This window comes from Cryptomeria japonica, chromosome 7 (assembly GCF_030272615.1).
Source record: "Cryptomeria japonica chromosome 7, Sugi_1.0, whole genome shotgun sequence".
Taxonomy (NCBI): domain Eukaryota; kingdom Viridiplantae; phylum Streptophyta; class Pinopsida; order Cupressales; family Cupressaceae; genus Cryptomeria; species Cryptomeria japonica.
The window spans coordinates 666939248-666958773 of record NC_081411.1 but is presented as its reverse complement, the minus strand read 5'-3'; the positions used below and the strand labels follow the sequence as shown (position 1 = coordinate 666958773).

At 36.5% G+C, this 19526-nt stretch overlaps 1 protein-coding gene across 3 annotated transcripts in view; it reads left to right on the top strand.

The window, feature by feature from the left end:
- The window catches only part of LOC131045471 (peptidyl-tRNA hydrolase, mitochondrial), a 75705-nt gene extending 56744 nt beyond the window's left edge, over positions 1–18961 (top strand). For 2 of the 3 annotated variants that reach the window (XM_057979056.2, XM_057979055.2), the window contains 6 exons: positions 5263–5330; positions 16900–16950; positions 17152–17225; positions 17935–17996; positions 18088–18164; positions 18527–18961. In XM_057979056.2, the coding sequence (XP_057835039.2) occupies positions 5263–5330; positions 16900–16950; positions 17152–17225; positions 17935–17996; positions 18088–18164; positions 18527–18643 (449 nt within the window). In that variant the 3' untranslated portion in view covers positions 18644–18961. The remainder of the gene's footprint in view (positions 1–5262; positions 5331–16899; positions 16951–17151; positions 17226–17934; positions 17997–18087; positions 18165–18526) is intronic. The other variant, XM_057979057.2, reaches the window with a different exon arrangement.
- Positions 18962–19526: the final 565 nt, after the last annotated feature.

Genomic DNA, 19526 nt, shown 5'->3' with positions numbered 1-19526 from the left:
CAAGTACAAGTGTCAGATGAGGTGGCATCCCAGTCATCACTCTTCCAGTCAGATTGGTTCACCTCAACGTGTCTAGATTCAATGTACCTAACTCATGGGAGGTGGCACAAACTTCTATGTACCTACCCCAGCTATCCATTGGTCGAATTTTCCAGAGAAGACATGTGTCCAATTAATACAATTATTTCATTGGTCAGAATTGAGTTTGTTGTAACAAACCCTAATTAGGGTTTTCATTGTAGAATCTTGGCCATTGATCTCAAATTGATCTTAGCCATTGAATTGTATTAAGGGCACTATATAAGCCCCGACTCTTCATTTTGTAAAGGCTAATATAGAGAATAGAAAATAGAGAGTAGTTAGAAGGTGAATAGTTAGCTAATAATGGATAGTCAGTTAATAGTATAGCAATTAGAGTAGAGTAGAGAGAGAAGGCAAAGATTGTTGCCAAGATGTTGTTGTCAAAGACTTGTAAAACTTCATTGAAGAAATGGTGAAATTTATGGGTGGATTCAACAATTTGCATGGTCTCTATACTTCTCATATTTGATTTCATGTTATTAGATGAGTGGAAGAAATGTGTTTGATTGATGGTGAAATTCGTATATCCATACTACTAGCAGTTTGTTGATTGCAGACTTGCCTTGTGTATTCAACTGGAATCATTCAGCTTAAGCTTAACTTCAATTGTCGCTTCTTCATTGATATGCATCAGCGTGATGGTGTCTATGCTTGTAGTGATGATTTGAACATCATAAAGCTTTCCTTCAAAGATCGCACTAACCTTGTGGAGATGGTCCTGGGATGTCAAAACAAGACTTAGTTAGAATTTCATCAAAGATCATTCATTGCTCCTACATTCTTAGTGTTAGGATTAGATCATTTCCTCACCCTCGTCTTTTTTCCCTTTTTTCAAATCTAAGCTAGTAAAATCTTGTGTTCCAGCAATATTCAAAGCAAATCAGACGTTTAGGTCGACAAGTGTAAGTCCCCTTGTGATTCAGCAAAATCACATCATACCACAGAGAGCTTATCCACACGTAGAGATCCTACATACAGAACCTTGGAGTTACTCCGACTGATCCTTCAGCGAGATCTTCAGCAGTCGGGAACTTTATTCAAGAGAGGATAAGGTACCTTTAGGTATTTTATTCATGTGCATAAAAACACATCAACAGAATGGCAAGTTGTTTTTGTCATCACTTACCTCTTAGGCGTGGAAGATGGTTTTGGAAACCATGGGTGCCTACCTCTTCATGTTGAGCTCTAAAAATATTTTGGTGCCTTTAGTTGATATTATGAGACAGGTTGATTATTTTTTGAGATGATGTTATGTTGCTGGAATGGCTCCAGAATTCTCTATTGTTGTATCTACTCGCGAAGAGCATTGGCTCTGTACTTTGTATTGTAACTCTTTGTTATTGTGATACAATTGAACTCTGTGTTTTGGAGTGTGGGTTTTTTCTCAAAAGGGTTTTCCCACGTAAATCTAGTGTTATGGTTTTTCTTGTTTAAATCTGAATTTTATATGTGCATCTAATCTGTAATTGTTTAAGGGTTTGTAAGTTTTTTTCTTTGCATTCACTCTCCTTTTTGGTTAGCATTCAAAATGTTATTCCGCACTCAACTTCCTTTCAAAAACCCCACCAATTTATAACTCTAACCAAGTAATAGATCATTGATTAATCATGATCACAAAATGTACAAAATACATATCCCTTGTTGCAAATTTCTACATCTTCACAATCAAACCCACAATCAAGTATTATCTTGTTCTTACATTGGACAACTTGATTAGCATACAAGGACTGCTGTAGACAAAGTTGGCATGCTATAGTTATTATACTGTTGAATATGAGTTAAATCATGGTTGGTAGGAAATGCAATTTTCATAATGCAAAAATATATTTGCACAGACAGCTGAAAGAAAAATCACATCTAAGGTCAAGCTGGAATGTAACTAGTTATCATTTTACTTACCCGTTCCTTTTTTTAAGGACTTTGACAACAAAAAATGCAGTCTTGAAGGCATGCTAAAACCTTAACGATAAATCCTTCACTTGAATATACACATAAGTGAGGCATGTCTTTATTAACTCATGCTCATATGTTTATGTAAATTACATCATAAATAACCCATGCTTATAAAGGTTTAATATATCTGTGATGAATGCTTTATCGATGTTATCATATGAATTTTTGAAATATAAATTATCATATTTTTTAATAGTCATCCCTTGTCATTCCCTAAAAAATGGCCAAAAAGTACCCGTATTGGAAACACGTCCGGCTGTCCCCTACCATGCCCATTCTGGAAACTTGGGGGAGCACAACTTTTTATTGATGTGCAGCCCCAGTGAACAAAACAAAACATCCGTTCATCCAAATGCCAATGTCAGTAAGGAGTGGGTGTTTTTATGTCCAGCACCTTATTAAAAAATTGTGCAACCATGCCCTTTGTGGAAATCAACAAGCATTAAAAATTTACAATTCAAATTTCTGTTTCGATCCCCTCCAACATTATACATTATTACATAGCTCTATTCTGTCACACTCAGCCAAAAATTTATATCATACCTAATAAATATTAAATATATTAAATGCTATTCCAAGAGTCAACTCTTGGATACCTAATAAATATTAAATATATTAAATGCTATTCCAAGAGTCAACTCTTGGTTCAATGAATTAAAAGATGTGCATGAATGAATGTGAACTGCAGCTCTTGAAAGAATACCTAATTTCTAAAAAGATCAACATTACAGCCTATAAGAACGAATAAGAACCACTGTTAATCAAAGAAACGGGACTCGGACTCGGACTCGGACTCGGGACTTGGGACTCGGACTCGGACTTGGGACTTGGCACCAGACTCAGCTGGACTCGGGAAAGTGAAAAACTCAAGAAATTTAGAGATTTTTAAAGATTTAGAACTTGTTTCAGGCACCCTTTATTGAATACACCTTAAAGACACAATAACATCATCAAACTCGGCTCATTTGATTACATACACAAGTATACATCAATCACATAAGCATAAACACAAATTGTAGCTGAAGGAAATAACAAACATAGATATATATATTATAAATATTGTCAAATGTATACAATATTACAAAACTCATGGAATAAAAAATCCATGTCATCATATGATGATCATCAAATGTTTCATACAAATACCAAAGGTAAATACAACTACAAGCTTATGGCCCAGAGGAGCCTGCACCCTCCGGCCCCAGCCCCCTGCGAAGGCATCTAAGGTAGGTCTTGGATGATTCGACAGCCATAGCCGCTCCCCGTGACACCATGCCATGCTCACCAACATCAGGAACATCCGTGTCACTATCTACCTCTGAATCTCCTGTCTGTGCTCGTGCTCTCCGCTCCTCCTCTGCCATGGCTAAAGTCTCAGCCTCTATATCTACCTGGTCGATCCAATCAGTGTCAGACTCAGAGGTTAAATTTTCCCTACTTCTATCGACGCAGCTTCCCCCCATATTTTTCGATGGGGGTTTGGGGGCAGCACTCCCAAGGTGGGGTCAAGGGGCATCTCCCCTTGCAGGATCAAGGGGCAGCGCCCCGCGAGGCCAAAAAAACTTATTATTTAATAAAGCCAATCGGGTGTTATTTTTCTATTGGCTGGCATGTTGTAACTCTATTTTTTCTCATTCTCAGGCGGAGGTTGTAGTGAACAAAGACGATACCATTCATTTTAAAATAACTTTTTAAAATGTTTTTTTTTGTCATTTTACTAACCCAGCCAGTAGCCGAGTTTGGGGCCTAGGACTCGCCGAGTTTGGCGAGTTTGAGCCAAACTCACCAACTCGGCAAGTCTGGCGATTTTGCTTGCCAGACTCGGACGAGTCCGAGTCCGAGTCCGAGTCCCAGAGACTCGACGAGCATGACTCGGACTCGGACTTGCCGAGTTTAGGCGATTCATGGCGATTTTCGTTTCTCTGCTGTTAATACACATTCATCCACTCGATGGTCTAAGTAACAATTCTGTCTTAAAACAGAAAAATAGACCACCTCTTTTTAATTAGCAATCAAACTATCAGCACATTAGGACTTAAAGTGATGTCCCTTATTATATAAACACCTGCTTTGATACCACTGTTGTATCCAGGATCAAATACACAAAAATAACATCAAAAATTTTCATCTCCAAATAATATAAAGGAACACAGAACATATATCATTTGGGAATTCAATTGATTATATTATTCACTGACCTTTATAAAGGTCTTCACCCTTTAACTTCAACAACTACTTTTTTGCTAAGAACCTAATTATTAACTATTCAACACATTACTAATATTAATAATCTTACTTTTGGATCATAATATCTAACAGAATAATCTGGTGAATAAAACGATAGGCACATACAAATAAGTGCTGGTGTGCGGATTTGGTAGTGGTTTGTGCCAAACAAATTTGGGCATTGCCTAGAGAAACTAATTTGCAAGAGCACTCTAAGAAAAATGACAGAAATAGGTGCAGTGCACTTGTAAAAATGGGCGACCTTGGGTGCAATATAAGATAACTAGTGGTCCGGTGGAAAATAAATTACAAAATCTTATTGTGTGGAATCTAACAAGTTGAATTAAGAGATTGAGTAAGTAGGTGCCATATCATCTTATGTGGCTTGATATGGAGCTGTGGGAAAATAATCAACATATATGCAGTAACTTAGTTTACTCAAGTGCATTGGGAACCAGAAAAAGAAATTTCATCTTTGGCATTGCTTGTCATTTAGAACCAGAAAATAAATTTCATCTTTGGCATTGCTTGTCATTTATTATTGGCAACTGGTGCCATACAGAAATACATAATGATACTGCTAAGCAAAAAGTATGTGTGCACGATAACTGTGCATACAAGTATTTAAGTACTGTACCTGATGTTTTGTTTGTCTCGAAACCTTGTGCTGGTGTTTGATTTATCAATGCATGAATTTTTGATAGCTGGAAATGTATCTTTTGAACAAAATTTTGGTTGATTCAACATCTGCATTGCAATCCATGATGAATTTATGCAATTATCAATTTGCATGGTTTATGCTTCAGACTTAACTGATCTTCAATCTTTCGTGTCATTTCCTCTAATATTATTGATCTCCAAGGCTCAACATGTCTTTATATTGTTCATTACTGGCCTACTTGCTTTCTTTAGGAATGAGTCCGTGCATCTTTCCGAGTTTGGAATTTGTTCCTGATGTAATAGTTTCTTGTTTTGCCTCTCTTTGTAAGTTTGTGATTGCAGGGCATATTGATAACGTACCTGTAATGTTAGCTAAACCACAGACTTTCATGAATGCAAGTGGAGAATCAGTAAGTATTGCCACTCAACCTTCAACCTTGCAACATTTCCTTACTGCATGCCTTAGCTTTTTTGTTATAATTTATTTTGATAGGCAATAAGAGTGGTGATTTAGAGTTGTGAATTCTTGCTCTCTTACATGGATAGAGGCATTTATATTTTCTCAGATAAACATAGGTGTTGAAGTTTGAATATTGATCACTTTAAAATGCAATCAATAAAAATGGCCCAAATAATCAATTTTAGTCTTCAAAAGATTTCAGGAGTGCTAATAGGATCTATTGTTAACTTTTATATTGCCCAACAAAAGTGATGTTTTTGTAGGACTCGATTTTAACAGTTAGAAGGCCATACTTATGTTTATCTAGTGAGAAGTCATACTTTTCAGAAAGAATTCAATATTGAGAGGTCTCGTGAGTATCTGGTAAGAGCCCAACTTTATCATAGTTCAAGTTAGCCAAGGTAAAAGGACTTTAGGAAGGCACAGATTATGTTGACAATACTTAAAAAATATTTTAACCCAGAAAGAGATTTGAAGATTTGAATGCAAATATGCACCATGAAAACCTATAATTCGTAAGCCAACCAGAGAAAACGTACACAGAAATGCATGAAAAGATTTCTTCATCATTTGACTATTTATAAAATGCAGAGCCTTAGGACTTTAACTTCTTAAGTACTCATAGTGGGGATAAGACTTGAATCTATCATATGGTTACAAGATCCTCACTCTAAAGGGTTTAGAGGGGAGATCCCTTGGATGATCCCTTTTGCTAGTCACTAGCATATTCAAATTATCCCACATTTCCAAAGATTTTTGAAAGACAGGTCATTGGGCATTCCATTCAATGCCTTCATTTGCAAAAGGTGGTCCACTTGCATGTTTGCCTCTCTATAAGAACTGAATAGGATGCTCTCAAAGAGAGAAAATAAAGAATGGACCTCCTGTAATGTTCCCAAATTTTGATTAAGTAATTTAATTAAATTAATTAAGTTATCCAAAAAATTAATTAAATTAATAAGTTATCCAAAAAATTAATATTACATAAGGATGGCTTATTCATTAATTGAAAATAATAAAATAAGTCACTTTATTTTTCCAGCTGCAACAAAATAGAAAGTATTCGAATTTCTCCACTTGCGACAAAATGGAAAGTATTTGTATTTCTCCAGGTGCAACGAAAGGGAAAGTATTTGAGTTTCTCCAGCTGCGACAAATATGGAAAGTAACTAAATTTCTTCAGCTGTGACAAAATGGAAAGTATCTAAACTTCTCGAGCTATGACAATGGAAAGTATTTAAATTTATCTAACTGTGACAAAAATATGGAATGCAACAAAAAATGGAATGGTTCCTGTTGTCATTTTATGACACCCATGGTCCACCAGTGAGAACTGACCAGAGATATGTTCTATGGACCAACGCTGCCTCAGTTGATCAAAGAGAAAGCAGTGGATTCATGAAGTGTGAAGTGTGAAGTGTTGTCTTGTCTGGAGGAAGTTGCTTAGTCCTCAACCCCGGAACTCTGAACCCCCGAAGTTCCCTAGTTGCTAAGTCTCTCTTTTTAGTTTCCCAGAACTCCGAAACTCTGAGGTTCCGAAGTTCCTTCCTTAGCCCTTTCTCTAGTTCCCCGGAACCCCGAGGTTCCGAAGTTCCTTTCCTTTGCTTCCTTTTCTCTTTTCCTTGGAACTCCGGAACCCCGAGGTTTCGAAGTTCCTTCCTTAGTTTCCCCAACTCCGACAACCTGTGCTTCCAAAGTCTTCCCAACTTCCTTCCAGCTTGCAACACTTCTAGATGGTGTGATCAACACTCAAGGTTTTTAATGCCCCAACAACTCTTGCAACCAGTTTTCTATATAAGGCTGTTAGGCCTCATTGTAAAGGGTTCTCTCCCCGCTGGCTTGAGCTATTCTATGCTCTTTCACTTCTCTTAAAGACTTGTATATTTTGCATTTCTGCAACTATAAGTTTGGCCTTTGGCCTTTGAATGAGTTGAAATTATCATTCTTGCCTTGAACTTATGCATCTTGTGTATGTTTCCTTACCTTCATCATGGGTGTATGTTTGTGGCTTTCTTTCACATATATGCTGTGTTAACCTATTTCTGAGTGTGACTTGTGGGAAACCTTTTCCCCTCTTGACATTCAACAAGTTCTAACCTCCATACGTGCGTTGAGGTCATTCATGCAACTGAAGTTTGTGCATCTCTTGGGTATTTCAGTTGATTCTTTGTGCCATTTCAGGTGGGGAGAGAAACATCTCTTATCTTGGTGCATCAGCTCCTTTCATTTTAAGCATTTCTCTCTTCCCTTTCCTTCTGCAAGCTATTAGAATAGGCTTAGAAGTAAGATTTGAAGTGTTGAGCTGGTTCAACACCTGCATTTGGATTGAGGAGGAAGCCGACCTTCTCTGGAGATTCAACCCCCTTGCGCAAGGTCCCACACTTCGGGGTTGTTTCCATGTTTCACGAGGTTGCTGAGTTGATAGCTCAGCAAGGGTGCAAGCTTTTGTGATGACAGTTCCTATTCTTCTAGATGTTTCTTGGAGATCTTTATAAGGAAGCTGGCCTAGTGAAATAGAATATGCTTGGAATTGGATAAACGTTTTGTGCTTTCTGGAGATGAAAACCTTCAGAAGTTTAGTTGAAGGGTTGTACGAAAACCTAGCTCTTCCAGAGAGTGAATTCGCGACAGAGTTCACATTTGTGCAAATTTGTAAAGTCTCCTTTGGAGACAAATTTGTAAGGGCTTGTTTGATAAATAAAGATATTTGGCGGTATTCTAATATTTGAGTCTGAGTTGAGGAAGTAAGATTTTTGTTTTATGAACATTATTATAGTTTAGTTGCTGCAAGTATATTTCCGTTAGCCGTTGCTGAAATAAGAGGGCAGTTTCGTATTGTTCCTGAAACAGTTAATTTCCAGTACATAATATCTCTGTTTATCTTTATATGCAAAGCAGTGATATGAAATCTAAGTGTAATCAGAATTGAATGTCGTTTAGTGTGAAATTTGAAGGAACTTTGTGAGGAGATTTTTTTTTTTTTTAATTATCCCTATTTTGGTAATATTTCATTTCCCTTGGAATACTCTCCAATCTCCAATCAGGTGTATGACTCCTCTTCAGTACCCTGCTCATGATTTAAGAATTTTTGAATTTCCTTTGACAATTAAGTTCTTACCTTGTAGGGTCGAATCGTAGATGCACATGTAAGACCTTCAAGCTTATGATTGCTTCTAACACATTATTGGAGCCAGGAAAAATTCTATTGAGAAAGTTCCAAGAAAATTCCTGCGCTCTAGAAAGACCTTCTGCCTAGGCTTACCCTGGGTTTTCTTTGGAGATCAACTGACTATTGGCAAGTTTTCCATTTTGCATGTTTTCAATCTCGTTTCCTACTGTTAATCCCTTTAGCAGTGTGAAGAAGTGGCAATGTTAAAAGCACCCTTGGGAGCTTTTTCGAGGGCAGAAAAGCAGTTGCACTGTAGCATTGTCCATAAATGTGGAATCAACATGTAGGTCTTTCAAAGTGAAAACATCTTTGCATCCCAGTCATGATGTGTTTGAAGAGGAGTAGAAGCAGTTCCTGAGTTTTCTGTGTGAATTGTTCTACCCTGACAGTTTCTCTGCTTAATATCCTCTCGCCTTCCATTTATTATATATTTGTTTGAAGGTGTTCTGTTTCTGTTTTTCTTTCACACAGCAGGTTAATAATTTTAGATATTTGACCATTGCAATCTGTAAGCTGGTCTTTTCCTTCACACAATTTATTTTGGTGTCGCCACAAAACTCTTGCTTCTTTCATAATTGTTCTTATTCATAGAATAGAAAGTTATGTATGACAAGATAATGTCAGTTAATCATTAATTGAAGAAGTTAATGAATAGTCATTTTAATTGAGCTCCTTTGTGTGCAATATCTCTGTATGTTATATTTCTTTGTATGTTAAATACTATTGGATCTTAGGATTAATGTTTGTTCTTAGTCCTGTAAAGGAATGTGCTTTCTTGTTGAAGAGCATATGAAATATGATTGTAACAGTTTGCAGTTTTTCTGGTACTTCAACAAGAATATCAAGATGATTTATGATTCTATGAATGATGTCATTGGAGACAAATGCCTCAAATGGTATGGTTTCAGAGTTCAGACATGTGGAGCAATGGAACTATGAGAAGATATTTGTTTATTTTCATAAAGTTCTGGAAAAGTTCTAGTTGACATGCATAGAATCATTGGCAATTGTTAAACTGAACATCATGGAATACAATAACAATTAAACAAAAAATATTTTAAGTATGAGAATTATTCAATTCGGTGAGATGATAATTTTTATGTTTGTATATGTTTAGTTGCACCTAAAATTAGCTAATCTAGCAAAAATTCTCAATTTTTTTGATGCAAGTTGCTGCCATAGGGGCAGCTACCATTATATTTTAAAAAATTTATAAAAGGAAACCAAATGCACAGCCTCAAAAGAGGTGATTGTGTGTTATATTCCAGGAACATTGGCTTTCACAGGTCTGTAGAACATTAAGAACCTAACACCTGGGCAGCACACATTATATTCAAATAAAAGAAACCAAATACATAGTCTCAAAAGAGGTGATTGGGTGTTACATTCCAGGAACATTGGCTTTTGCAGGTCTGTAAAATTTTTAAGAACGTAAGACCTGAAGCCATTTTAGATAACCTTTCAAACTGTGATGGAGACAAGAGTTATTCATGGTTTTCGATAAAGAAGTTGAATGTGTCCAAGGTGTTTCTCTTTAATCTATCCCTAAATAGAGGCCTGTTTCATGGCTTCACTTCCACGTGCATCTCGCTGTCAAAGACACTACCACTGGAGCCAGTAGCTGGCTGTTTGTTGAAATCCAACACCGCCTAAAATGCCTTAACCCACTATTGTGGGTTGACGAACTCATCTGCACCGAGTTTGCCTCGTCTCTTCCTTTCCATAGCCTGCCTAATGCTTAAAAGATATTGAGGCAGCGTTTGTGAACATCATTGAGAATATCTCACAAATTGTCATATCCATGTTTGCTAACTAATTGCCATATTCTCAAAGTTATATGTAGAATATGGGTGAATTGGGCCAAATTAAGTAAAAAGCAAGGTGAGTCTGATACTAACACTATACTTCAAAATGTAACAGAATGAGCAAAAAAGCTATAACAATATAATTTTTTGGCAAATGCTCCAATACAAGAAGCATCATAATTAGCAAACCTTTGATTGAAAAATGGTTTTATTTTTTATAGAGCTTGTATTTTTATAGAGCAAAAGTTTAGTCAATACGAAAATCCCCAAGATTCCAACTTATGGGTGCACAAAGCTCCAAATGTGGTCAAAGATGATATATTTGCAATTTTTTAAGAGGTCAATCGGGATCATGGTATGATAGCACATTATATATGCAGCATTAACATGTGTGGCAAAAGAGAATTGAATTTGACTACTTGAGCTTAAAATGGGAAAAATTGAAAAATGTAGCATTTGTAAAAATTATAATAGGAGAGGAGAAAAAATGACTTGTTATTTGATCTCAACTATATACATAACACATGAAAAATTCCAGTCACAAAAGCAAATGTATAGGGTAAAACAAAATAAATCTGTGCTTTTACCTAATCGGGTTAACCTGAAGAGCAATAGTGTTCCCCAGGGATGTGTTCCTAAGGCCTGAACAGTGGTTAGGTGTCTGGGACATTCTAGCAATGGGGACTGGATGTTCTCCCTGTTTGCCCTTTTTTCCAACAAAATTTCAACCTCCCTTTATTTCTGTCCTAAAAATGGGAATGCTCTGGCATATTGGGGGTGCTAGGGCACTCCTCCATGCCTGCACCTTTTTAACAGAAAAACAGAAAATATGAAGGCTTTCTGTGAGCTTATTATGATAGATGAGGTCTTTTGAGGTGGAGTACAGAGGAGAGAGAGGAATCGAGGTTAAGCCATACAGATTTATTGAAGCTAAATGGATAGAACTCACCTGCTTCAACTTTTCACATGGGATCTGGGAAGACTTGTTCCTCAATCCAATTCAAGTTGAGCTGAAATGCATTCAGAAACCGAATAATAAAACTTTTGGCCAAAAATAGGCTTCTGACTGGGAACACTGAAATATAATAATCATAGTTGAAAAACTCAGACTCGGCTATGACTTGACAAGCCCATTTTTAAAAAAAAAACTCAGGGAAAAACCCGGTAATAACTCGGCAACTTTATCAAACATTTGAAAAAACATTTTTTAAAGAATATTCTTCAAAAACACACATTTACATCGAATTTGTAGAACATATACTGATTTCTATGATATATAAATCAAAGTTTGAATTAAATACATAGCATAGACCTAAAAACAAGTGCAACGTGTGAATAAAATTGAGTTCAATACATATCAATATATCATAGTGACATAGACCACAAAACAACTACAACCTTTGAAATTCTGAATACATATCAAATTCAAGTTTTGCTATCAATGAAAATGAAAAATCATAAATTGCGTCTACGACTAAAGCTCAAAACAGATTGTTGCTGCTGGGTGGGTGGTGCTGAAGTAGTTGCAACATCCTCGATAGGTGCCTCAACCACAGTGATAGGTGCCTTTGTTGCATGACCAACCTTGTGTTCCTCCTCCTCACATGCTGCCACTTCCGCATCCCATTCCTCTCCTACTCTCTCCAACTCGCTTAGCTGATCATCAGCAAGTAATGGATTTACATCATCATCAACATCATTAGGAGCAACAAACCAATCTACTGAATATGGATCAATGTCATCCAAGTCAAGTGCTTCATGTGAATCTTGCCCTTGCACCTTCTTTTCATGCAATCAAAGGTTGTTTTGCACATAGACAAGATCATTCAAGCATTGTTGAGTCAATCTATTGTGCTTTTTTGTGTGAATGGCCTCGAAAACACTCCAGTTGCGCTCACAACTAGAAGCACTACAAGGCTGCGATAATATGCGGATGGCAAACTTTTGAAGAGTAGGCACTATGGCACTATAATCTTCCCACCACAAATCTGTAAGGATAAAAAATGTCATTTATAACTTGTAAAGATTTAATTATCTTAAATAGTGAAATAAATGGTAAAATAAAATTAAACATATGTTTTTTTTTACCTGGTTGTAGGGTGTCTCTCCTACATTTGCAATTAGGTGAAGAAAACAATGGCCTTGTGGCCTTCTTGTAGCTCTGCTACCCATCAAGTATCAGGTCTCGAAGGTGCTCACATCAACTAAACTCCAAATGCATGTGTTGAGGCCAACTTTAACCTCTGCATCTGCTTTGAAAGTCAGGGAGTAGAAAAACTTGGGATTCAAGTAGAGTAGGCAACAACATGAATATGTTGGTGGAGTTGATGGTTCCACCTTCGATCAATTATGTGCCATATGGGTTCATATTTGGTCTTGTTTGACCCATACAAGTGTTGAATCGCCTCTTTGGCCTTATCCATGGCTTCATATAGATACCGCATGGGGTTATGTTCCCCATCCACCGTTCGTAGCACCCTCACCAACGGTTCCGACACCTAGATATACAAAATTTAACAAAATCAGCAGGCTGTAATATTACAAAATTAAATAATAAATCATCAGTTAAAGTTTCAAAACTTAGATTGATGATCTCCACCATCTTGGTAAAACTAGAATAAAAAATGGCAATCACAACCTTATCTACTTCAGGCCTTCTAGCATAAAGACTCTCCAACCTTCTTTCACTCACAAACATTCGCTTCAGGTTGGGAAATGTAGCTAGTATGCTTTGCAAGGTGAGGAATGTGTAGCAAAACGTGTGATCCTCGATCGCACAAGATCCTTATGTTGAAATTATGTAGCTAGAATCGGATTCTACTTGGTTAAATTTTAATGTTGCCTTTGGCAATTAAAATTTAAATTAATTGTGATAACTTGTGCGATCACTTATGTAATTGGGCTGGGCCCAAATATAATGTAACTTGTAAATGGGGCCAACCTAAGGCAAGGACCTATTTAATATGTAACTTATAATTCAAGTTTGTATTTTGGTGCCAAGGCCGACCTAGAAATTAAGTGTTAAGAGCATATATAAGAAGAGTGACTTGAGGTCACAAACACACAATCAAGTCAAGCGATCATCTTTTGCCTTATGCAAATTCAGATCTGCAACACACAAAGTCAGCGAACTTGGTCTAGAAGACAGTGAATTCACTATCTAGCCCAGCTAACTCAGTCTTATATATGGCGAATCTGATTTCATGCAATTTACAAGGGTTGTAGCCAAGTGAAGCTCTGCTATGTTATGCGAATTACTTCTATTGCTGGGCGAACTCAGTTAGACTGAAGATATCTGCTCCAACAATCAGAGATCTGGTTCTAGGGTCTGCACATCATCATTCCAAGAACTAATTAAGTTTAGATCAGAACTAAGATTCAGATAAGTTCGCTCCTATTGTGCCCTAGCTGGGCAAACTTTGTAATTGTTTATTTCTGCCCTAATACAAACAGATCTGAGACTTTTTGATGCTGGGTTTTTCCTCCAAGAGGGAGGTTTTCCCAGGGTATTTGTGTGTTATGTGTTTGTTCTTCATTGCATTCTGGTTTTTGCTATTTATTGATTAATCTGATAGCTAAAATTAACACCTTACCATCAGTATGCTCTCTCATAAGATTCAGGACCCATGTGTGATTGTAGATGTATTTTGTGATATTCCTTCCATCTTCAACCACTTTCTTCACCCAGCTTAGTTTCCCTATGCCCTGAAGGAGCAATTCAAGACAATGGGCAGCACAAAGGCTCCAAAATAATGTCGGATGCCTAGCCATTAGAAGTTTGCTGACTGCCACATATGTAGCTACATTATCAGTCACAACCTGGATGACATTTTGCACTCCTACTTCCATCACCACCTCGTCCAACATGTTGCACAAGGTCTTTGCAGTCTTCACTTCATTGGAGGCATCAATTGATTTTAAAAATACTAACTGTCCCCTAAAGTAGCTAGAAAGTTGATGAGTGCCCTATTCCTACCATCTGTACACCCAATAGATAGAATGGTGCAGCCATTCTTTTCCCAAATTCTCCTTTTCTCTTCCACTAATTGGTGAGTGTTTTGGACCTCATCTTGCAATAACGACTCTCATCTCATAACGACTTGGGGACTTGAACCCCTTACCTACCACAGTCAATGCAGTGATCTATTGCTCCCAATATGGACTAGAAACAACATTGAATGGAATATTGTTGTAGATCCAAAATCTAGCAAACGCCACCTTTGCCTAATGGTGAGCCTCTTTATTCCATGCAGTGCCTTGCAATCCAGGTTGTGCACTAGGGGTGTTACGTGGAACAAAATAGTTTTCCATATGGCTGCCCACACTTCCTGATCCTCATATCCGTGGCCCAAGGGAAGAACTAGATGACCCCACATTTGTATGCGACTCTATAGAACTCAAATCTGCACTTGGGGCTGCCATTGCCTCTGTTCTCTCTTTTTGCCTTCTTTTGATCATATGCTTCAAACGTTGCTATTGCATCTCTCGTAGCGTCTTCAAGAAATTTAGTACATGGTCTGATATCTCAGCATTTGATCTTTGCAAGGTGATATTTGAGATGATTAATGCCACCTATCATACTTAGTGCAATGGATACAAATGACATCTCCTTGTATTGGCCCTGGTGTTGCATGTTTCCAACAAGGATCTCTCTTTCTGCTACCACCTCTACCTGTAGAAGCCATTTTCTTTTAGCAAAGTAGGAAGGGAACCTAGCAAAACAGAGAGCCAACATAAAAAATTAGAGAGCCTAAAAAATAATGAAAACATTATTAGAGGCTAGAGCAAAAAGGTCACTTGTTGAAGGAAAGTTGAAGGATTAACAAACCAATAAAAGATTGAATATGAGTGATTTGGATCTGCCTAAAGGCTAAAGCTCTTAGGGTGTTTTGTTCACAACTTCTATTTAAAGTTTTGATTAGTTCGAGCTTCAAAGTTCCTGCATTGTATGATCTCAGATCAGGTAGATTGGCATGAAGGCAATATAGTTCTTTAAATTATTTGCAAAATGAACTCTCTCGCAGCTATAATACTGCTCACAAACAGTCAGTGACTCGGTAATAATTTTAGAGTAGCATTCACACTTTCAAAGAGGTGTAACATACAAAATTATATATAGAAATGACTGGATTATGCGTAAAAATTTAAAAATGACATATTTTGTTTAATACTTCAATTAATAAAAAATGACTGTCGATTAGGCAGATAATTGGCTGTGCATATTAATTCTAATTCCTGTGTCTATGTAGATGGATGGCTTTGTCTTATGTTTCCAAATTCATTCCATGATTCATTTCTGATTGTTAATGTGCCCAGACTGCTATCCACACCCGTAATGTAAGGACTTACTTTGAATTTGAAAGCCCAGCATTTTTTATTTTGTTTAAAACTTTTGAAATTATAAAAAATGAAGTTGTATTTTGTTTAAAACTTTAATTATAAAAAATGACTGTCGATTTGGCAGAGAAATAGCTGTGTAGAGTCTAGAGTCTAGACAATAATACAATTTTTTTACAAAATTATATAACTGTTAACATATAAATAATACTGTCAGACAGTCTGATAAATTAATTAACCACGACTTGCGTTTCAATTTTGGGAGAGTCTAAACTTACCTAGAAATGCTAAGAATTTGGTGATGAGGTTCAGAAAAACCCTCACGAGCAGCCCAAGCAAGTTCTATTTTGCTTCTTTTTTTCCTGCCTGTCGCACTCTTGTTTCCGTCTCTGTCGCGGCTTGAAACACCCAAAAATGTCTCCATTGCGGCTTAAAAAGTGGGTTCAAAAATTAGGTTTTCTCATGGTTTATTATTTTTGTTATTCACTGACAATTTTTATGCCAATTTCCTGTGAGTTTTGGTGATTTAAATTTTAAAACACAAAAATCACCGCGAGTTATTGGGCAAGTGACTCACGGTGCAGAAAGACGCGTGGGTACTTGTCAGTCAATGAAAAAAGCGCAGAGTTTTTCAACCTTGTTAATAATAATTAGCTTTAAATCAAGCCCAAAAGGTTTAGGGAGGACATTGCTGCAAACCATGATCAAGAGTGTCATATGACATATCTACTACAATCTGCATAAATAATCTTTCTGAAGTCTGGTCTTAACTGCCAAACCTTGATGAAACATTAACTACTCCAAACTTTTATGCTTGAAGTAATCCTGAGCTTTCCAAATAGATTATCTCCTTTGCTATTGAATCGCAGGGCTCGTAACTCCCCATCACTTATTCAAAAGTTGAACAAACTGAGATGTGGGCATACCGAAAATTAGAATCAATGCTTGCATCCACTCATCAGAGAAATCCTTTCCTCACTTATGAGGTCGATTACTGTAAGATGTTTGGTTGGCAATCATTCTTTTATTGGTATAGTTCATCTACTTTTTAACTAGTTAAGATTTCTATTACTCTCAAAAGATTGCTAGATTCAATGCCTTTTTGTGCATGCAAAACAAAATAATGAATCCACATACGTGCAGGATGAATACTCTCATCTTTCATGATATTATGCTAAGATTTGTTGTCATTTGTTTTACGATTCAAGGTTGGACAACTTGCTGGATACTATAAGATTCCTATCAATCAAGTACTCTTGGTAATGCCTTTTTATTCCAAAGCAATGCAATTTACTGATTTAGTTTTTGCTGTCTTCTCTAGATCTTTTATGGAACACCTTACCAAAAGTAGGCTACTTATTTGTAATAGCATAAATTGCAAATTCCTAAATATCCATGCCTAAAATTTTCTGTGATTGTTCTCTAAGTACTAATAACGTTGCTGACTGGTTTTTGACCAGATATTTGATTGCATGGATTTGCCATTCGCCAAACTGCGACTTTTGCCAAAGGGTGGACATGGAGGCCACAATGGGTAACTGTCAGATAAATTTAACACACATTTCATGCTACTGCAGCATATCTCTGTTATTTAAAAATTGTGTTTCCCTTTGCTAGAAGTGACATTTGCTTATGGTGGAAATTATTTTGTATTTTTGTCCTTTCCAATTTTGTAATTTATTTGGCTAATTATTTGTCCTGATTTCTGCCATTTTCATGAATTCTCAATCACTCTTAAAAATTTACTGAATTTGATTTTGCAAATATTCACGTTTCTATTTCCTTTATGAAAAGTAGGTATTGGTGTTAACCAGAGTCATTGTATTTTTAAAAAAATGTTATGCCAGTGCCTTTGTGTTTCACTTTGTACATACTCCTGAATTTGTTAGTTGGGATCATTTTCCTGTCCTCCATCTTGTTGACACTCACTGCAATTATTGCTGGGTGGTTATATTAGGTTTCAATAGAAAGAATTGTTTTGTTTCATGATGTTAAAATCTCCAAGCACTTCTAGAAATCCTGGAACAGTCTCATGCAAATTTTATACAAATTATTGCAAGCATATGCAAAATTATTTGATGTATGGGACAAATGAATGCTAACAAGATAAAGGTTAAAAATTTATGGTGGATCAATGTTATAATTTGATGCGTATGGATTTTATTTTTTAAAGCAAACGAGTTTCTAGTCATCATTATTGAGAATATGGCATTTTTTAATTTCTGCTAGCTGTATTGTTAAAGCAGGATGAAGAGTGTAATTGATCATTTCAAAGGAAACCGTGAATTCCCTCGATTAAGAATTGGTTAGCACTGCAGTCCTTAAATCTCTTTGCTGGAAGTACTCCTCAATTTTATCCCTTGTGAAGTTTCAAATATTTTTCCCCTCATATACAGGCATAGGGAGGCCACCTGGGAAGATGGATCCTGCACACTATGTGCTCCGACCATTCACTAAACAAGAACGTGAAGAGGTATGCATTTCGGTCTCTATTGGGCAGTGGATGACACAACTAGAAGAAACTTTTAGTTGCGTTCATATAAAAAATATCAAGATCCACACCATATCTATTCCATAATTGAGAGAAAGATAAATCATATGTTTGATTTATCATAGGAAAACTTGACTTAAGGGAACCTATTAAGGGAAAGTTGAAAAGATTAATAGTGATTGGTAATTAACATGCTGAATGGAGAATATTTTCAGATAATCTGCTCAAATAATTTTGTAAGAACCTTGCTTCAATGCTTAAAATCTTAACCGTCTGTTTGAGCTGAAACAAATAAAACTCTAAATGAGAGTTTCAATATTCTTTCATTTTGTGCATTGATGCAGATGGACTTTACTTTGCAAGAGGGATTAGAGGCTATCAGGATTTTGGTGACTGAAGGTGTGAACAAGAGTGCTACTAAGGTTAACAGTGCACAGAAAGCTAGGATTCAAAGTAGCTGATTATTAGAGATTTAGCAACCAGGATTGATTTCATATATGTACATGATATTGATTTTTTTGTTCTGATTTTATTTAACAGTTGTGCATCCTGTTTGAATTCTTATTCTTTTTTCTATTCATTTACTTTTAGGTATTGTTTTATGATTCCTTATTTATAAGATTGATTACTTTCATCGATGCAGAGTCATCTACTTAAATAATTTTGCACCCAATATGGTGATGCAGTAAACCAGAATATCCATATCTTGGGGTAGTAAATATTTGTATAATCTAGCCACAATGAATGTTTTTAAGAGCAGTTCTAGCTGTTCAGGAGAATATTGGTTTCTACCATGAGGATGGTTGTACTTTTTCTTGCAAGTGTTAAATGACTTAAGTATGTACTAAAGGAAAAACAAGCATAAAATAATTAGTAGCCCGATATTTTCCAAGTTGTAATCAATAATTAATTTGAGTTGGTTTGTAAATTGCTACACATTTTCAAGATAGGCGAGGAATAAGATTTATTTTATGAAAACCATCTATTGAAAACTCTAAACATATTAGATGACGGAATAAATTACAGATGATTGTGGCGATGGCTGGTCGGAATGGCTCTTTGCGAACAAATTTGGCTGGTCGGAATGGTTCTTTGTGAACAAGCTTGGCTGCTCAAAATGGCTCTTTGTGGACAAGCTTGGCCGGATGGAATAGCTCTCTGCGGACTAGCTTGGCTGATTGAAATAGGTCTATGCAAACAGGCTCTCTGTATTTCCAACATCCTTACGATCCTAAGCTTCCTAATGTTAATCAACCTTGCAGATTTAACTCAGACTCCTCCTTAGATCCCCCTTCTCGTTTTGATAATTCCTTGGGGCAAGTCCGTCAGGGAGGTAAGAGGTGG